This window comes from Sebastes fasciatus, chromosome 1 (genome assembly GCF_043250625.1).
Source record: "Sebastes fasciatus isolate fSebFas1 chromosome 1, fSebFas1.pri, whole genome shotgun sequence".
NCBI classification, from domain to species: Eukaryota; Metazoa; Chordata; class Actinopteri; order Perciformes; family Sebastidae; genus Sebastes; species Sebastes fasciatus.
In genome coordinates, this window is record NC_133795.1 from 8,891,038 (window position 1) to 8,904,672 (window position 13,635).

The window sequence follows — 13,635 nt, forward strand, 5'->3', positions numbered from 1 at the left end:
TAAAATTGTGCCGTATCATTAAAAAGTGCATATCTACAGATGGGGAACATTTGCACCAATAAAACAAACATACTGTGTCTATCACTCCTACCCACGTTAGCTTTGGGTCAATAGAAACTCTGATATGATTGTGACACACAGAAATAAATTCATTGTTTTTAAAGGACAATTAAGGGGGATCTGTTGGCAGAAATGGAATATAATAATAATAAGTATGTTTTCTCTAGTGTATAATCACCTGATAATAAGAATTGTGTTTTTGTTACCTTAGAATGAGCTGTTTATATCTACATAGGGAGCGGGTCCTCGTCACAGAGTCTGCCATGTTGCACCGCCATGTTTCTACAGTAGCCCAGAACGGACAGATCAAACACTGTTAACTTTTCCTGCTTGGGCTGGCGTCGATAACGTTACTCACTCAGTCGCCGCCGCTCTCTCTCTCTTGCTTCACCACTCACTTCCCACGTACACACACTCTACACAGTGGCTCTGCGTCAAATGGCTCTAGAGAGTGCTATTCATGTTTTTGCGTCAGCCACCGTAGCTCTCCAACACGCTTGGCACACTGGAGGGTAGTGGCTAAAAGGGAACCAGAAAACTGGGGAATCTCTCGCAAGATTGTTAAGGCTAGGCATTAACCTGTCGTCTGGCAGCAAGTCTTGCAAGAGTTTTTGCAGATCTCAGATCAGATTTTGCGATTTGCCGGCTCCCTTCCAGACAAGACCACACAGGAGAAGCTTCAGTTGGTTGCAATCTCCTCACCTCACCACTAGATACCACCAGATCCTACGCACTGGACCTTTAAGTTGAAGCACTTACTGAAAGTCATCTTTAGACACATCATCTGGATTTATTAGGACTATGCCAGTCTTGCTACTGTTCATTTTCTGAAAGCTTTTAAGATCAATTACTTGTAATGTAAACTATAAATGCTGTCATGTTGAGTCCAGCACTTAGTAACTGTGTTTAGAAAAGTGTTATTTAAATAAAGTTTATGATTATCATTACTATCAGCATACATTAGCAACATTATAGGTAAGACATCAGCAGACAGTGGTAAAGTAACGGATGACTTGTTCCATTCAGGCTGCATATGAAGGTAAATTGTTGTTAGACTGCTAGAAGAGCTCCTCTTTGATACAAATTGTCTATGGGGTTTGGTATGTACTGAAAAGTGCTCTAGGTGCCTTCCATTCTTTGGTGTTTTGCCCAAGGTAACTGCCAGCGCCTGGAGGGACACCTCCAGCCCCACTTGACTTCTCCAGTAAGCAGCAGCTGTTATTTTGAGAAGTCTGCGTAGCTCTTTTCCCTCCTCATCCTCCCTCCTCCCTGTTCTGGTTGACAGGGGAGCCAGTTTAATTGATATGTATTGGTTTGTCCTAGTTGGCTGGTTTGGGAATGCTAATTGCAGATTTACATGATTGCTGCATCTTTCTCTACAAAGGTGTGCCCTCATTTTGGCAGAAATTGGGATTTGAGACTTTTCTTGTCCTTTTTAGACAATGGGAGATGCTTTCAGGTCACATTATCGTCATTCACCAATGGTTTTAGGATATTTCCTCTTTCTTTTTAAGTCTGTGTACAACACTGTTCCTCTATCTAAGAGGCAGGGAATGTTTTTTCAACCTTACTAGGACTTTTCTGTATTGGCTAGCATGGTTTCACTTCTGTTTGCATTGGAACTTCTTATGATCAAATGTGCCAGGATTACCAAACAGTTGGACTTCTTTCATTTTAATTGCGTGGTTAGATCACATTAATATTTCCAAGCAATGTTCTAAATAATTGTTGGATACAATTAGGGATGCATGGACTAGTGGTGCTGCAGCCGGCGGGGGGATTTATGCTGCTAATGTTATCTTGAAACTCTCTGTTAAAAAAAGTGAAGCCAAAAGTGACGATAATGTGTTGTCACTGATGGATTGTTGTCTCTAACACTGCACACTTTCACATTGCAAAAGCTTGTACCAGAATTGCTGATGTAACGTCCGTACTGAGCTTAGAATGCTGTTGTCCACAACATGCCAACGTTTGATCGCAGCGCCAGCTTAACCATATTTTAATGTTTTTTGGGTCACTAAATTCAAAATCTAATCCTAATGGATAGACCGTAGACTGTATATAAATAAGATGGACGGCATGACTGCTCCCCAAAACTGAAGCCAAAACATCTGGATCGCCCTCTGGTGGCTGGCTGCAGTATAGGTCATAAAGCCCGCCCCCTCCATGTTAGCAGATGGGATATGGGCCAAAGTTCTTATCACGCTGATGTTTGTTCAAGTGTTCATTTTTCTGATAAGTTTGGTTTTAATTAGTTATTTGATGCTATAAAAAGGGGGTGAGACGCCATGATTGGCAGCTTTGATTGACAGCTGCTCTGAGTGAAGTAATCACGGAGTCGGAGGAGCAGGAAATGTACGAGAGAGGAGATGTAACTTTAGATTTCCATAGCCGTCACCAGTCTGTGTGATAGAACATGTGTCAATTTGATCATAAATGTAGTTATAGAGATATTATGGTTAGTTGTTGGTCTTTCTTGCCAAACAGCTACCGTAGTGCTAACATAGCAGCTAGGTGGCTCACGCTAACAAGCTGCGGCCGTGCTCAGCTCGTGATTGGCTCGGGCGGGTGTGTGGGCGGGACCTCCGGGCTCCAGCCCCCTGATCACTACTGCGCAGATTCTGGCTCCAAATGACGTCAAAATTTCAAGATGGCAGCTGCTGTGTCCTGGATATTTTGGCTTCCCTTTTGTACAGTGGGAGGAAGTGGAGACGTGTCGTCCATCTATATACACAGTCTGCCGGTTAGACCTGTCAGTTAATATGTCTCGGTGGGATCTAATGATACTTCCTGTTTAAAGTAGGTGTAACCTTGTCCTGTGACAGGCTCTCATCTGCCATTTTCTTTTGTCAAATGTACACCAAAAGATAGACATAGATAGATAGACATGCACCCAGGCAGCAGAGCTGATCCTCCCTAGGCAAGCAGTTTGAATGGCAAGGGAAGTGGGTGTTTTAAGAGACGAGGCCCTGCAGGTACCTGACAGCAGTCAAATGAGTCCACAAAACAGAGGAAACGTGTTCTGCAGCTCGGCTTGTTAAGGCTGTGTGGATATGTTCCGCTAAAGTGGACATGCAGGAGTGAGCGACAGGCAGAAAGATAGAGGATTGCACTTAAAGTCACACACACACACACACACACACACACACACACACACACACACACACACACACACACACACACACACACACACACACACACACACACAACAGGTTTTGCTCAACAACAGACAGACAGACCGACACAGACGAATCAATTATGTCCAAATCTATTTTAGTTTTCACCAAATTTTGTTCTCGTTTCTTCATTTTTTTCAGATGTATTCTTTCGTTATTTATACTGCTACTGTATGCAGATCTTTATGCAATTCTGCAGTTGATTTCTCGCCCTGCCTTTGAACCCTTCAAGACCCCTGCGAGAGAGTCACATCAATATTGGCGGCTGTAGAGAGCTCTGGGTAATAGCCTTTAAAGCATAACTCTGCATGCAATGCACACATACAAACCGCAATAACCGAAACATATGAATAGTATGGTATTGCAGACGAGACTGCAGATGTGACCCGTACATGCCCCTCATTACTGTATTCAGTTATGCGAGAGAAGAGGCCAATATGGATCAACATGTACTGTTCTTCTCGAAAACAACCCATTTTGGCTCTAATGAAGTCTCCTGACAGGCTCTCCGGAGAGTTGGAATGGAGAAAGCATGCTAATACAGTGTGCTGTGGCACAGAGAGAGATGGTTTTGGCATGAATTTTGAATCACTAGTCGTGCAGTTTTGTTTTCAGTTGAGGGCCATTGATCATTGTGCTTAGCTCTAGATTGAATAAAGATTTGGCTCGGCTGTGCCCTAATGGAGTGGCCATGTCAAGCTCATTAGCCTTTAATCACTAATAAGCATTGAGCCTAAGGGTTAGTCAGGGTTACATTTCACTCCCCCCATCATTTAATGGTTGAGAGATGTTGAACAAATACACTCAAACCCCCCCCACCCCCACACCCTTTTGTTCCTATTATTTCCCCCTCATGAATGATGGAGTGATGGCTTTAAAGGCACAGTGTAGCCTTGTCATGTCCCATTCATCACTGGATCAAATCTCAGCCTAAAAACACACTCACATTATACATTATGTACACATGCACACACATCAAGCACAAAAACATCTTGGTTGTCACAGTTTCTGTTTTTTGGTTCCTGCTTGATCAGCTCCTCTGTATTCGTTGCTCTTGAATCCATCCTTCTTTGTTTTTTCATTGTTTCTGCAGTGGTTTTAAAGTCTGCAAGTGTTTCTCATGTACACATGCAAAAAATTGAGGTACTGTAATTTTGTGGTATCTGAATATTGAATGAATTATTATGCATGAGAACACTATTTTTTTCTTTTTCCTTTTACTTTATAAGCCTTAACAATACAATACACAACTAAAAAAAGACACATTTTTGAATGTGAAAACAGCAAGAAAAACACTCAACCAATGTCCGCCACAATTCTTTGCATGTACTATCAGTCTGATAGAAAATACAGTATCACGAAACATAATATTGCGATACTCGTGTATCTGTGTTTTCTTACACCCCTACTTTAGTCATCTCTTGAACAACTCTGAAATATTATTAATGACATTTTGCTCAGAGCGACTTTGTGTCCCAAAACACCCACTGTTGTCCAACTGTCCCCTTTCAGACCACAGACTGTATAGACGGAGTGGACGTAGTCACTGTGACGTCACCCATTGGTTTGTGGACTGCCGTTTTGAAGCCTTGAGTTCGGCATTTTGGCCGTCACTATCTTGTTTTTATGCAACCAGAAGTGACACGAGAGGATGGAGCTAAGTACAACCGAACGCTGAATAAGACATTTTCAGGCAACCAAAATGTTACAATTAACTTTCATGAATTGAAAACACACTGTGAAAGGGTTAAAGTTGTAAGACGAAAACACTGACAACTCCCAGACAACGCCGTGGTAGCGAACTGTTAATCCCAAGGTATTCACGCCCTAAAGCATCCCCTGCTTTATGGTCTATTTGACTCTAAATGGGACCATAATTTACTAAATGAACATCATGCTGTATTGAAGAAGACTTGAAACTTTGCTGAGGTAATAAATCAAGTGAGAAGTAGGGTCATTTTCTCATAGACTTCTATACAATCAAACTTATTTTTGCAACCAGAGGAGTCGCCCCCTGCTGGCTATTAGAAAGAATGCAAGTTTAAGGCACTTCCTCATTGGCTTCTCTTTTCACACCCAGAGAACGCCCACTGCTTCAGACACTATTTTTGCTTGATTGTGAAGTTCCTGAGTTATGATTATTTTGTCAAACTACTATTTGTATTTTATTTCATAATACCATACTCTTAGATACTAATACTAACATTATATAGCCTAAATATTCACCGTACCACTAGTTTCACCTTGTAACATTTGGTCCTGTCGGTTTGTCCTTCTTTGTTGGCTCTTTCAAAACAATTTCACCAGACTGCCATAATTCTTCTCAGTGGGTTATGAAGGACGCAGATTCAATTTCAAGGTGTGGTGCGCTGCTTGACGCTTTTGCCATATTTTAGGTTGTGTGTCTGTCGCCACAGAAATGTATTTTCCCCACTGTTAAGCACAAAACCCAGCTGGGGCCGCTGGGTACTTCTTTTAAAAACCAATGATTGTTGTCAAAAGCAGAATATTGACTGCAGCACAGTTGGTGTGATGGAACATTTGATTTTGCTTTATTGGTGTAGTATCGACAATGCATTACTTACAATGTTCTGGTAGTAGTACAACATACAGTTAAATAACACATTAACAGCATCGTCTGCATTATAATGTGAACATGTTGCCCCTTATGTTCATGCAGATGTCCTCAAATAACTAATGTCTTGTGAAGCTGAAACAGAGTTACAGTGGATAACAGGTTAAGTCAGTTTAACTTGACAGAATGTAGTGCACTCCTGATGTTATTATCATGTTAGTTTAATCTTCACTGGGAAAGGAAATACACATGCTGAAGTATCATTTACATGCTAAACCATTATTTCCCTCGCAGTCCTTGTTTTCCCTTTACTTTAATGGCCTTTCTCTCCTTAACGACTCCCTGAAGATTTCCCTGTGAAAACATTTGCATGCACGCACACACACACACACACACACACACACACACACACATGCACATAGCGGTGTGCGCTGCTGTGGAGGGATTGTAACTCTAATACAGCCTGTGTCTCTCCGTCACATTAAAAAGCCAATTTCCTTTTAATAGCAACAACAGCTGGAGCTGACACGGCCTGTGTCTGCTGATGGAGCAAACGGCTCCAGAGCTGTCCTGCAGCTTAGGCCCGGGCGTCTGCCTCATTACAGGAAGAGGAGAGAGAGAGAGAGAGATGGTCGGAGGGAAGAGAAGAAAGGATGTAGCCTTTGCATTCGTAGGCAGGTGTTAGACATGTTTTGGTGTTGCTGGAGAGATGTTGAGCTGAAGAGGAAATACTGTTAATATATTAGGCATGACGGAACACTCCGATCGGTACCTTTTATAGCACCGTGTTAACTATCTTTCACTTCCAAGACACACTTGCTCATTTTGCCCTTCTTCCTCCCCTCCAGTGCACCTGGTTGAGTCCCAGGAGATGGCTGAATCTGCAAGAGTACCAGAGCAAGAAGCTGATGCAAGAGAGTGGCGTGGCTGTCCAACGTTTCTATGTGGCTGACACAGCTTCGGAGGCCTTGGAGGCTGCAAAGAGGCTCAGTGAGTAGAGGCGACACACACACACACACACACACACACACACACACACACACACACACACACACACACACACACACACACACACACACACACACACACACACACACACACACACACACACACACACACGCGCGCACACACACAAAAGCCATACTGCTTATCTATATCCACTGGACCACAGAGGAAGGAGCAACCTGCCCTCTATTGATGGGTGTTGTTTGAAATGTTTTTTGTACTGGTGTCAATAAGATATCTGAGTTAAGATACAGATAATAAAATCATACCTTTTATTGATACTTTGAGGAATATATTTTTCATTTTTCTTTTAATCCTTTTAGTTTATTTAACTCAATAAGCCAAACTTTTCAAACAGCAATGTTTAATATTGTATGAAAACAAGGCAAAATATTGTAAAATTGGCAAACTTATGACCTGAATCAGGAAATATCTGATAAAAGAATTAAGTAAACCAGACCCAGCAATGCACTCAATGCTAAATTTGGGTACTTCGCACTCAATGCAGTGTCAATTCTGTGAACACATTCGGGCCAGTCAGTGTGATAGACTGCATATAAGAAATGGATGTAGTCACCATGACATCACCCGTTGGTTTGTGGACTGCCTTTTCGAAGCCTCGAGTTCGGCATTTTGGCCATCTCGTTTTTCTGCAACCAGAAGTGACACGAGAGGGTGGAGCTAAGTACAACCGAACGCTGAATAAGACATTTTCAGGCAACCAAAAGGTTACAATTAACTTTCATGAACTGAAAACACATTGTGGAAGGGTTAAAGTTGTAAGACGAAAACACTGACAACTCCCAGACCGGACAACGCCGTGGTAGCGACCTGTCAGTCACAAGGTAACCACGCCCTAAAGCATACTCTGCTTTATGGTCTATTTGACTCTAAATGGGACCGTAATTTACTAAATGAACCAGCAACATGTGAAGCTTGTTGAAATAAATAGGAAATCATCTGTTCGTCCTTTAAAGGGATTTTCAACCAGCTCTGTGTCATCACAGTGTGTGCGCCTGGCCTCCCCCGGTGCCGCTATCCCTCGGAGCTCCCCGCCCATCCGCCAGCAAAAGCCTACCAGGTGATGCGAAATGACCCGTTGGACTTCTGCTGGCGGAAGGGTGGGAAGCTTCGGGCGCTGGCAACACGGAGGGAAGCCAAATACTGTTCATCTGTGAACACGGTGATGACTAAAGGCTGCTTGAAAATCTGCAAAATATCCCTTTAAGCACGTGGCCACAACATTGCTTCACTGCACAAGTATTTTCATGTTGACGTGTGGATTTACACGTAAGATAATTCTTTATTACTTCAGTGCTGATAAGTTAGTTTCAGAGTTTTGTAAACTGTGATTTGGTTGTCATTACTGTGTAATTGTACCGCTGTACACTGTGAAACCTTAACAGTCCCATTTGTGCTGCATGGCTCTGCAGACCTGCTACAGGACGTGTGAATGACCGTGGTTAATCAGGGTTGAAGTTGTATCAAGTTTAATCTTGTCTTTGTGCTGTTTGTTTATGTGCGGGAGCCTGTGTTTTTCGAGCTTAGTGGTTGTGTCTGCTCAGTTTTTCATCACACATTCATCGGTGCTAATTTGTTTCAAAACCTCTCGTGTTCACTTTCTCACGTTTGGCATGTTCTTTTGTTTTGTTTTTCCTCTTTTTTTTAACGTATTTATTTTTAATCCTGTGTTACAATTTGGATTATTGCCCCTACACACTCACACAAAGCCATGCAAAGAAGTGACTGAAACTCTAACTTTATTCTTGTAACACAAATACATTATACTCTCATGAACAAAGATAGTTTAACACACATTTGTATGCACCCACATATAGCTTTCTCCTACCTTCCCTGTTCTACTTTCTTCCCACACACCACACTGCCCTAACACATACAGTGTATATATCCACCCTCAGCTTTATATTTTATTCAGCGTCCTCTCCAACTACAGCAGTGGCTTTCTGATAGTGCATCCAGGTTGGTTGTCAGCCAGCGAGGTGCCACTCTTGCTGCCTTTGGGCTCCAGCGCCTGGGTCGCTGCTTTCAGTGGCCCTGGTTACGATGCGGACAAAGATAAACTGAATAGGAGGAAGAGGACATATATTTTCATGACAGTACCTATATTGCCTGGTAGGGGAAGAAATGGAGAGACAGAAAGCTCAGGACGAAGGAGTTAGTAGGGAACAGACAACTTAATAAAACCCAGGCCAGACTCAAGATTTGATTTACTTATATCTCTGGATTTGTGGTGCTTTTTTGAGATTATAACAGTCAGATAGCATTTGGATAGTTATGACTTATTTATGGGGCTTTTTGAAGTTTTGTTCTGGCAACTGAAAAGAGGTGCAAAATTGCATGTTTGGGTTATTATAAAACATATTTTAGGATGTTTCTGTGTTGAACTGCAAACTACTGTATGTGCAGAAGGGAAAGGTACTTTATCCAAATGGAGGCTGGAAGTGATTTATCATTGCGAATTGTCCACTGCAGTAGAGGTAATTGCATGACTGCAGTTCAGAAATGCTTTTTATTGTTTTTTTCAACCAATATTTCAAGCTCAGTAGCAGAGAACTTTCTTTTGCACCCAATTACTTTTCCAGAAATTATCAAGACTCGTGTTAAATAGCAAAGCATCCGTTCTTAATTAGCAGCAGTGCATAAATGAACTTGACTGTGACCACACATCATGAGTGTTAGTAAATTCACAGCTAAATTGAAAACATGCGCCAACGCAAAATTTTTGCAGCTCTGGCAGTAATTTTGGGTTGGCTTAGTGAATCAAGCCCTCTATTCCCACAGCGTACTTCAGAGCTGCTTTATCTCGTCTCCGTTTATGCACTAAGCTTTGGTCAATGTCCTAGTACATGTGTGTGTGTTTCTCACACTTCCTGTGACTATTGCTGGCTCACTATTAAAGCATGCAAAGCGAGCATCTACTGACGCTTCATTTCGTCTGATACACACTGTGTCTTTTCATGCTCTCACATGAATGTGTACGGTTCGCTCGTGGGCGATGTTAGGTCGTACATGAATGTGACGGAGAATGAGGAAAAAGGGGGAGATCAGTGACCTCTTTAGTTAAGATCTGTTGGGCTGAAATGCAAACTGAGACTGTCGAGCTCTGACCCGGGGTGAGGGGGGAGGCGGGGTGTGAAGCCAGCCCTGGACGCAGCTCTGTTTCATGGCTTCCCACTGTAGAGGACACGGGATACGGCTCTGTACAGGGGATATGGAAGGTTGGGAGTATCTGAGCTGACCAGGAGCGACTCAAATGGATTTCTGTGTGCTGCTGATATCCCGCTGGTTTCCCGCATACACAATAGAATAAATCAGTCAAGCATGGAAGCACAGACGCAGATGAATGACATGCGTAGGGTGAGCTTGCGTATATGAAACACACACACACACTCACACACAAACACACACTCACACACACACACACACACACACACACACACATGCACACCAACCAGTATTCTCCTCTCCGCTACACTCACTTAACCATGAAGTGGTTAAGTTGACAGTTCAATTGCAGCTATGCTATATAGGAACTCCTCTCACTCCTCTCGTGTGCTATAGAGTGGTCCAACTCTCCTAAAGTGGACACAGATTGATTTGTTCTATTACTGCTGAGGACAAATAGCTTAAAATCTTTCTCCTTCTCTATCAAAACATTAAAAAAATATCCGACATGGACCATTGATTCCCTTTAACTTGAATGACAACTCAGGGGAGAGTTTACATTGTGGCAGATGGGCGACTCGCAACCAGCTAATGGCTCATGGAAAGCAGGGCCCCATACTGGGTGAGCCGTGCTGGGAGTTATCAGGAAGTCCAAAGTTTTTGTAATGTGCGCTCCACTGGGATATCGAGAGAATGGCATCTCTAACTCTTGAAGTCTGTCCAAAACCAATGACCCAGATCCACTAGTCTCATCCTCAAGCTTTTAATTTTTGTGTTTTGTGTTTGTGACAGCCCAAGGACCAAGCTGTAGTTTTGAAAACTAAACTTTTGGACCTTGAAGTTACAGAACATAACTTTAAAGAGATAGTTCGGGTGTTTTGAAGAGGCATTGTATGAGGTACTTATCCATAGTCAGTGTATTACCTACTGTAGTAGAATTAATTGTCCCCTTGGGGATAAATAAAGTTGTCTGAACTGAACTGAACTGAACTGAGTAGATAACGGTCAGCACGCCTCCAGTTTGGAGAAACAGACAGGAGGTACCACACGAGACCAAAGCAATGTACTGCTGTGGACGGGGCCGACAGCGAAATGTATTTTAACCACCTAAAAGAAAGGCTCACCTAAAAAAAAAAATCAATATCCGTTTAAGTGTTAACTATACAGTATTTAAAACATTTTCACCACTTTACCTTGCCATAAGACAGCTATACAGTCTACTGAAGGGAACTGAAGCCGTTAGTTTGGATTCACCAAAGTCACATAATAGCACAAACAAGCTAACTGATGGAGGCAGCGGTAGACCAGTCACTCTGTTCTGCAAGGTTAAATTACAGGTTTTTTTCAATGCAGTCTGGTGGCCTTGGTAAAAAGCATAAATGGATACAACGGCTTCAGTTCCCTGTCACAAAGGGCTGTCTGACAGCAAGGTAAAGCAGTGAAAATATTCTAAATATAATGTACACTTAAACTGCTATTGATTTTTTTAGGTGAGCCTTTCTTTTAGGTGGATAAAATAAGTTTTTCTGCTGGCCCTGTGCACAGCAGCACATTGCTTTGCTTCCATGCGGTAACTCCTGTCTGCTTCTCCAAACTGGGGGCGTACCGACAGACATCTACTGTAGGTAATACACTGACTGTGGATAAATACCTCATGCATCCCCACTTCAAAACACCCCAACTATCCCTTTAATATCTACATGTTTTGATTGAACATGTTAAATATTCTGTTGTCACATTTGTGGATATTCACCGTCTTTCAACAGATTCTTAGGCATTCAGGTATCCAGTTCTTTTGTCTGGTTATAAGGCTAAGACAATTTATGCTTTCAAAAAATGTGCTATGCTCTTCAGCAGTAAATGGGGAAAGTACAAGTAAATGTCTCTCTGGCAGAATCAATAATGGATGTTTGTAATGCGATGCTACTATGGCATGCTGTAGTGAACTTTCAGCAGCACTTCTATTTCCGTGCTTCCTAAAATGTGACCTTAGAGAGGTCAGAAAAATTAAGCTACAAACGTTTGTGGTAGTAACCCAACGCTCGGCTCATTAAAAATACATACGATCAAGTATCTTTTGTTAGAGTATTTCACTCAGTGCTTCACCCGGCTCATGAAACAACCAAGGACATGAGTAAGAAGGCATTTAAAGGGGAACTGCACCCATTTTCAAAAATCATACATGTTATTCCTATGGTCTAACACATTCCAAATAAACACGAACAACTCTCTTCCAAATCCCCAAACTAGTGCTAAAACTCAAATTAGTGATGTCATAGGGTATAAAGCGTGGAACTGCTCGAATCATCGTCTATGGAGCAGCTCCAGACTTTTGAGACTTACTTCTCTGGTTTCTAGCTTTGAGAGAGAGAGTAGCTCATGTTCACAAATATTGATTGAACTTTCCAAGGCCATGGAAATAACATATTAGAATACTTCATTTGGTTGATGTTCCACTTAAAGTAAAAGAGTACCTCAGTTTACACACTTACTATAAATAATACCCATTAGTGTAAAAAAAAAAAGTCATCAGATGGACAGATAAAAAATATAGTAAACGTTTAAGTAGAGACACATCGTCAATCTATCTTAATGAGAAAACAAATGTTAGGCCATCTCTGGAGCAGAACACGCACATCTCATGATGCAAGTACCTACCTTGAGTAGGCTTGCCGCGGTAGTCGGTGTTACGTGGTGTTCGGGCACACACCGATTACATTACTTGCCCCAAACTGTCGTTTTGCTTTTGTTACAGAAATGAAACCCCTTATGTTTATTTTTATGTATCAGCGCGCACATTCATCAAGTAAAAAAAAATGTAATTTGTAAGACAATACATAGTCGGACGATGGACGAAAGTGAAAGTGTCTGCTCTGTACACAGAGTAGCAGGAGTCAAGCTTTGTTTATACTCGTGCGAGACACCGTGGCGCGGGCCTCCGTAGATGGCACCCGCACTAAAAGAATGTACGAGGCGTTTATGCTCAGCTAATTGTTCGTTGCAATATGCTACGAAATGCCAGGGGGCGTACAAACAAAATAGTCCGTGGATAAGCAAGGAGTCAACAAGTGGTACTGTAAATGAAAGTAGGCTACCTGACAACAGTGGTAAACACTAAACTCCAACGTACCGCCAAACTTTGCATTGTGTACTGTAATTATTACTATCCCTTACTTCCAAGTCTAAATTACTTTCCGTCTCGCGGTGCTTCCCCTCGGCTCGCCACTCTTTCCATGAGACCCTTTTTATCTTTTACAAAACAATCTCATTTTCTTTCACAGCCGGCGGCAAAAAGCCTCTTCGTGTTGCCTATTTCTTTCCAAGAGTTTAATGACATTTGTCTGTCCCTGTGGTCTCCCAGTGAACAATTGTAGAGATGTCTGTACAGGTAAAACTGCTCGGCCAGTCTTCCCCTCAAAGGCATCCATGTTGAAATTAAAAGCGCATCGGGTGCAGTCGTTACAAAAATGCAGAGGTGCACTACAGAGCATCTCGACAACTTGCGGAGCCTTCACACACCACGCGAAAAACCTTGATGATTTAATTTTTCGGGAGTGCGAACCTCGCGCCAGCTTCACTATGACAAGCCTAAACCAAGCTTCATATTTCACACACACGGGATGAAGGGGAGTT

General features: G+C 42.3%; 1 protein-coding gene across 4 annotated transcripts in view; it reads left to right on the forward strand.

Annotated features, from left to right (window-relative positions):
- Positions 1–13,635, forward strand: part of suclg2 (succinate-CoA ligase GDP-forming subunit beta) — a 131,957-nt gene that overhangs the window by 22,396 nt on the left and 95,926 nt on the right. For all 4 annotated transcript variants that reach the window (XR_012591598.1, XR_012591600.1, XR_012591607.1 and 1 more), the window contains exon 2: positions 6,660–6,801. Coding sequence is in view for 1 of the 4 variants with exons in the window: in XM_074617390.1 (XP_074473491.1) it covers positions 6,660–6,801 (142 nt within the window). In the remaining 3 variants the exon portion in view is untranslated. The remainder of the gene's footprint in view (positions 1–6,659; positions 6,802–13,635) is intronic.